Source organism: Coptis chinensis, chromosome 3 (assembly GCF_015680905.1).
Source record: "Coptis chinensis isolate HL-2020 chromosome 3, ASM1568090v1, whole genome shotgun sequence".
NCBI classification, from domain to species: Eukaryota; Viridiplantae; Streptophyta; class Magnoliopsida; order Ranunculales; family Ranunculaceae; genus Coptis; species Coptis chinensis.
In genome coordinates this window covers 32118067-32125563 of record NC_141458.1, presented here as the reverse complement: position 1 = coordinate 32125563, position 7497 = coordinate 32118067, and the positions used below count along the sequence as shown (strand labels likewise).

Here is a 7497-nt window from a genome sequence, read left to right as displayed (position 1 = left end):
CTGCTAGTATACTCTTTTCTCATACTCCATCTTTCAAAATTAAGACACCACTCTCATCTTGTGCAGCTCCAAAATGGACAACCAAACCAATCACTCCAATGAGGCAAATCTTCATATACAAAATTAAGTACCTGAACAATTCCATTGCTTGCGGAAGTTACAACCTTCAGAATTTTACCACCACCAACTGCAAGTAAAGTCAACCAGGAACAATAGGGCTACAGTAAACCTTTTGTCAAAACTTGGGACTTGACAAACCACAATTTGATCTAACTTAAACTAATATTTAGGACACTCATAAATTGTTATGTAGTGCTGAATTCACTCTTTCACCCCCTCCAATTTTGCATGAGTACAGCAGGAACAGAAAATTTTGAGCACAGTTGAGATACAGATACATTTTCATTTCCACTCAAAAGAACTTGTATTTTTGAATCCCTCACTAATACAAAAACGTTGAGTCATACTGAAGTACTTCATCCAGATTACCTATAACTCTTTCTCGGGGGGTCCAAGCCTGAGATTTTCTTCATGAAAAACAGAAGATCGTGACTATAGTACAATTTGTTCTTTAAGAATGACAAATACAGTATGTTAACATGACAACTGAGTCACTGAAACTCAATGTGAAGACTTCTATCATGAAATTCTGAAATCATAACAGGGCTGACGTTCTCTCTCCATCCCCAAAAACACCTGAAATTTTACAGACTTCAGTTTAACAGTATAAACAGTTTATGAGCACAAAAATACATTAATACACAGAGAACAAACAACCATAAATAGATATTATTTTAGCATACATTCTGTGTCCATTGCACAAAAGTGCATAAACAACGAACGAAAAAGGTGAACTGATATACATCATGGTTTATACAGGACAGCTGTTAAACTGATTAAATCAGAAGGGGTCTTCAATGAAACAACATATTTGACACGTTTGTAATTTGCAGCAAAATTACATTTGCACAGCATCTACAGCATATATCAAGATCCTATAAACAAATCAGAGAAATAATGGTCTTTTAAAGATGCAGCAGAAATAATGGCTCAGCGTTCATGTCAAATCAGTTCCATGAGTAAAAGTAAATGAAAACAGAACTGAGAAAAAACACTTCAAAGCAAATTGAATGGACTCGCACATGAGCATGTTGAGCTACCTAAGCTATAGTATATTTCTTGATCAAAATGCTATAGTTGCATGGCTGAGAACGACTACATGTCATGCTTCTTTCTTTAACACCTAGTTGCTTGGGTGGAAAGCAACAGCCTCGACCGGAGGTTTATTCTTTTAAAAGAAAATATGATAAAAAGAAAATTCAATCACTCATCGTATCTTTGCACAAAATGACAAATATATACACGTACAAGTGGGTGTGAGAAAAAGAAACATAATTTGTTCATCTGATTACAGCAAAAGCTCAGAAAGGAAGTATGGTCTAATTCAAGTTGTCTTTTGACAGTATAAGTTGTCATAAATATATACACGTATATGTGGGTGCAAGAAATCGAATCATAATTTGTTCATCTGATTACAACAAAAGCTCAAAAAGGAAGTATGGTCTAATTCATGCTGTCACTTGTCAACATTTTGACAGTACGAGCTGTAATAATGCTATGAAGTCTCAGATGGAAGTTACCTAAACCATTGAGAAAGCCTCAGAAATGAAACCATAGCCAAACTTGCATGCTTTTATAGTAGTACTCAAGGGTTACAATAAGACCAGAAAAGTTAATAGCAATATCGTTACCTCAACTAATTATACAATGTAAACGAGCAGGAGTGAGAGCCGTTTCCTTAGATGCCCCATATGATATCGCCTTCAAATTAGGTTAGTCTTGATACAGCAGAATTATAGATGATCCTTTACATTCATATTTATCAACCAGCTTCAGTTCCAAATCTTTGTAATAAGAATTCATCAAGCTTGCCAGAGTTTGCTACTGAAACTATCAGAAGGCAATGACCGAATACACCCAAGAATATGCTGAGTGTCCCGATACAGTCTGGTCATAGCGACAATAGAATTCAGTTTACATCTATCTTAAGCATATAAAAGGAGCATTAAACGTAAATCCAGGGATTCTGCATATGAAAGGGAAAAAATATCCAATCCACAAAATTAGAGAGTAAAGTACCTATTATTTGCTTGCAGAGTGTGAAGCTCCAATTTTGAGAATGCTTCTGAAATTTGGGAATGGAAGATTTCCATCACCTGCCTGCAAGTACCATAAATATTTTGGAAAACTATTACAGCAAGAAATGAAGTTTTTATGACAAAGAAACGATTAGAAGTAGAAAAGCTTTTATCCAGGAACCAAATGTACAGTAAAACCTACAAACCAACGGAAGGACAGAATATAAGATGCTACTTGAAAAGGCAATGTTCAGATTGTTTGTTTACACATTACTTTAACTCTAATAATAATCAGAAAATGACCAAAAAGATTTATTGGCAGATGACAAATACAAAACTGATATTTGTTTCAGCCCCAAAGAATATATAAGGAGTCCATAAATTCTACCAGTTATGAGATACACTTACTTCTATATGCCCCACTTTTTTTTAAATAAACAGGGAAATCACTAAGGGTAATTTCCTAAACAGAGCACACTAATGTCACATTGCTCAATTAGGCCACACTCAATAATTTATTTTTACCTTTTCAACGTATTTGTGACATTCTTACCCTTCATTACAAAACAAAACAATCTTTTCTCTCCTTTTACACAATCTTCTCTCTTTACACAATATTATCTCTCATCTCCCATTGATTTGAGGCATTGAATTAGACAAACCACACAAATGCATTGAGATCATCAAAAATAAGATGAACGATGTCGAAATTAAGTTTAGGTTTACATTTGTTTTTGAAACCACAGATTGTCATTGAGATCCATACTGTTGACATATATGAGCCTCTAATATATTAATAGAATTGACCATTCACATAAGTTCGAGCTTATGGAGAAATTGACAATTTAATATGTTATCAGAGCCACTGGTTTCTGAGAGGTCTCGGGTTTAACTCCTACCAGGTGAAGATGTCTAGTCCTTCTACCTGTGTATTTCCAGTGTGTCCCGCTAAGGGAGAGTGTTGACATATATGAGCCTCTAATATATTAATAGAATTGACCCTTCACATAAGTTCGAGCTTATAGAGAAATTGGAAATTTAATATGATTTTAGAGCGGGCTATTTCTCTGGCCCAAAGGGCCTATGTTACTCCATGTCACTCCATGTCACCTATTTAAAAAAATTGTCCACGTGTTAGGCTTAAGATAAGATTACGCACACCTAGTGTGCTTTGTCCCACAAGCCATATTCACCGTATTCATCATTTTTAGAATATTCCTCCCATGAGAAAGTCTCCCACTCCTCTTCAGTTACAATATTGTTCTCACTGTAGGAGTAATCAGGAGGCACTATGAAGATAAGAAAAGCGAAAAGAGATTAGCTAATTAGAGACATTGTTTGGAGAATGGAAGTTGCTAACAATGAAGGAAGGAGAGAATGATACTTGAAACTTTGTGGTGAATGTAAGTTTTTGGATCTTTTTAAAGAGATAAAATGTGAGAGAAACGAGGTAAATTTATGAGGTGGTTGTATAAATAAACTCAATCCTATCTATTTCTTCTAAGTTGATGTGTAAATTATTAGAATTTCTTAATTTTTGTAATTTAGTTTGACTTAATTGTCGAATTTTTTTACTGACACCAAAGTAATAGTGAGAATAAAGTTACATGACCCGTATTTTGACAAGTGCATGACAATCCATAACATTGTAGTAGAGAATAATACAAATTATATTTGAAATGCAAATTAGTAATTGTATTATTAAATAAAAGTATAAGATGCAGTTATACAATGTCTCTAAGTATAACATAATCGACTGCTGTAATGCAACATATTAATTTATCTTACTAAGATCCAATTGACTGCTATAACAGAAAATTAAAAACTGACCCATAAGACATTGTATAATTTTAAAAGCAAAAAACACTTTTTCCAATGTTCCTTAATACAATATGAAATAATCAAATATATATATTTATTCAGATATACCAAACATCACCAAAGGATCATACCTGAGCTACTCGATCAATCTCCAAGAGTAAAAGTGCTTTACGAGACTCTGGTACTCTGGTACTCTGGATTCTGATTAAAAGAATACGCTTGATATCTTCATTAAGCATAGAAAAGCACCGTCAGAAACATAATTTGGACTTCCAATATGATTACTAGTCAATTTCATAACAAATATGAGAGAGAGAGAGAGAGAGTCATGGTTTCATATATTTGCATAAGAATGAAAGCGACAAAGAGGGGCGACTAAAACTAATAAGGGATGAAGCACAAAAATGTTTTTACGAAGTTAAATATATTAGGTGAGATGATGGTGGTGCTAACATAAGTGCTTTGCAGATTTGGCAACATATATAATAGGGTTCCCCGCCCAAAATAAAATAAAAAGCCCACCAAGTACAACTTTGGCCAATTAGAAATGACCACCAGTTCTTCAAAATTAAGAAATATCACTCCCTCTATCCCTGCACGTACAGTTTTCCCAGTTTCCCTTCAACTCCCTTCTCAACAAACTAAGAAAGGAAAAAGTTGGGTTTAATAAATTGCTATGGACATCATTTACTACTTCGTTTCCCTGCGTCTTTATTTCACATCCATCTTCGTGAACAACCACTTTTGGTTTCCAAATGATTGTCCTCTCACTTACAGGTATTTAATATTTGTGTCTCTCACTTTCAACTTTTCAAATGGCCTAAAAAGAGGATGATTCTATGAAGAATGCTGGTTTATTTGTGGGGGTGAACTGGTGGTAACTAGATGAGCCAATTAGGATTTCCCCCCACTAGATGGGAAATTAGGGTCCCCAAATACACACAAAAAAAATTCGGTCAACCCCATTTGACTTTTTTTTTGTGTGTATTTAGGGGGGAGACCCTAATTTCCCATCTAGTGGGGGGGAAATCCTAATTGGCTCATCTAGTGGGGGGGTAATATTGGTTAACCCTATTTGTGGTGAAGGGCCCTTCTTGATTGGTGCTTGGTATTACTGGTGTTAAAAAGACTCATTGAAATGGTTTTCCTTATTTAGAGCAAGTGTATTCTCATACAAAGTTCAAACCATGGAAGGAACAAGTGCATGCTGCTGGTGTCACTTCAATGCATCTCAATAGTTTACTATATAAACAACACTCCTACCTAACATGATCATTTCTAAACCATAAAGAAAGAGCGGTGCCACAAATATCAAGAAGAAGAAGAAAGAAAAACAAAACAAACAAATTAAAGATAAAAATAAATAATCTACAAATCTTCTTGATAACCTACCTGGAATAACAGCATAGACAAAACTGATCACTTGACTTGCCAAGGCCAAGTGCTTAGCAGCTATTGACTTCAAACCAGACACCTGCAATGCCATAATAACAAAGAACAAGTAAAACCAAAGTCAAAATAAAAAATATATCAACGGCAAGTTGATATGGGACTAACAAGACCTAATAAACCCAACCAGAAGGATCATTTTTGCAGGATCATTTTAATAACCATCAAAGCATGAAGAAACCCCAAATTCCATTAATATAGATTTAATAACATTAAGTTCTCATGGGGAAGGGTTTTACGGTTTTACCCATCCTAGCATTCATTCAAGTCCAGAGAGATTATGAATACCCATGTACGCATATGAATAGTAATAAATATGACTAGTCTTCTCTTGTTGGGTTTCCCTATTTGTATGTGAATCACCTAGTTAAAAATGCTCCCTTTGCCAAACGATGAAAAATCATCTTTTAAGAAATAAAAAAGTTTTGTACCTGCATAGCACCAGCACCAAGGACAAGCTGACAGGTCCTTGTATTGAAAAAATTTAATATCTCCACAACCCGGTGAACGAGTTCAGATGAAAGTGCAGGGAGAAAGTGGTTCAGATCAACGTAATCTGACAACATCATCAGCAATATTAAACCGCTGTAGAGAAACAACACTTCATCAATTGTTTGAATAATCTGACAACATCTTCAGCTTTTATAGTTTTATTGAAGGAAGACAACTCTTACAAGATACCACTTTTACATTCTCAGCAAGTTGTTATAATAGACAATAAGTTGTATGTAATGGAAACAATGAGGTTTTATGAGAAATAGAAGATTTTGGTGCTATCTCCACAGCCAAGTACTTTGTGCAAGACAATGGTCGACTTTAACTTCCAAAACTGTGTGTAAATCAAGATAAGGAGACCCTTCTCACCACTGTTTTTACGGTTAGAATTGAGGATCTTGGTAAAACAGCTAATTAAGTAATAAGGCATTTCATTATGGGTTCCTACATGGTAATGCAGATAAACAATTGGCGGAAGCAACAATTGTATTAAACCTACACTTTAACTAAAATAAAACAAGAACCCTAAAAGTCTCTCTTTTATTTCATCACTCAAAACTTATAAAACATCAATCTACCTAAACCTAATTAATATCCCTTACTTATAACTAGGATTTTACCTTGCGAACTAAGGAAACCAGTTAAAACGTGCCCGGCTGGCTAAAAACAACTAAATAAATAAAAATAAAACAAACCAATAGGTATGCCTATCTTGGGCTTAAGCTAGACCATAATTACGATGCCCACGTCACATGGTCTTAAGGTGAATAAAGGTCAGCCTAAGTGAGCCTCCTACAATTTGTTGATGATACTATCTTCCTTTTGATGCTCCTCTTAAGCATTTGCTTACTGGCATGCTATATTACCTTGGTTGAAACCGTCTGGAGATCGAACATTAATCCATCTATGGTATCATCGGAGTGGAGTATGTGAATACCTTAGACTGGCTTATTTCCTATGGGTTTTAGAATGGGCTGTCTACTGGACTACCACTTGGGCCTTCCTTTAGGTTCCAAGTTTAAGAATGTAGATGCATGGAAGCTAGTGACTGAGCTCATTGACAAAATATTGGAGGGATGGAAGAGGAAGCTGGTTTCTAAAGATAACAGTTACTAGTTCAGATATAGGCCTTTGGAGGAAGGTGTTCTAGCAATGTATGGTTCATCTGTTGCGTGGCAGACCTCTCAAAGATTAAAGTAACTGTGGGCGTTGTCTCTGGGCAGAGAACACATACTAGGACTCCCACCTACACAATGTGGGGCAAAAACACATACTGCTACTCATACTTCTCAACAGTTACAATTCACCTACTAACGTTACTGATAAAACAATGCAACTATAAGTGTAGCACAAAATTTAGAGAATTATCCCAATAAACTCACGGCGCAAGACATATCTCGAAATCAATAGGGGATACGCAACATCTCCTGATACTTGCTTGAGATTTCAATGAGAAAGATCGGATCAGTTTAGCAATCACCTTGATATACAAAATTTCACCTGAAACCAAATTCATCAAAACTAAAGAAGAATACTCCTCTCCCCCTCCCCCCGGCCTGGTCTTGGTAGGAGGAAGCCAGAGGATTGGAAATTG

General features: G+C 35.5%; 1 protein-coding gene across 1 annotated transcript; it reads right to left on the bottom strand.

Moving 5' to 3' along the window:
- Positions 1–1664: 1664 nt before the first annotated feature.
- LOC147509201 (vacuolar protein sorting-associated protein 54, chloroplastic-like) lies at positions 1665–6799 on the bottom strand. Its single transcript, XM_086597733.1, has 7 exons — positions 6770–6799; positions 6524–6563; positions 5840–5964; positions 5352–5433; positions 4091–4185; positions 2140–2220; positions 1665–2007 (listed from the first exon to the last, which is right to left on the bottom strand). Exons 1-6 carry the CDS (start codon positions 6797–6799, stop codon positions 2143–2145), a joined length of 450 nt encoding a protein of 149 aa, XP_086453859.1. The 3' UTR covers positions 1665–2007; positions 2140–2142.
- Between the last annotated feature and the right edge of the window lie 698 nt (positions 6800–7497).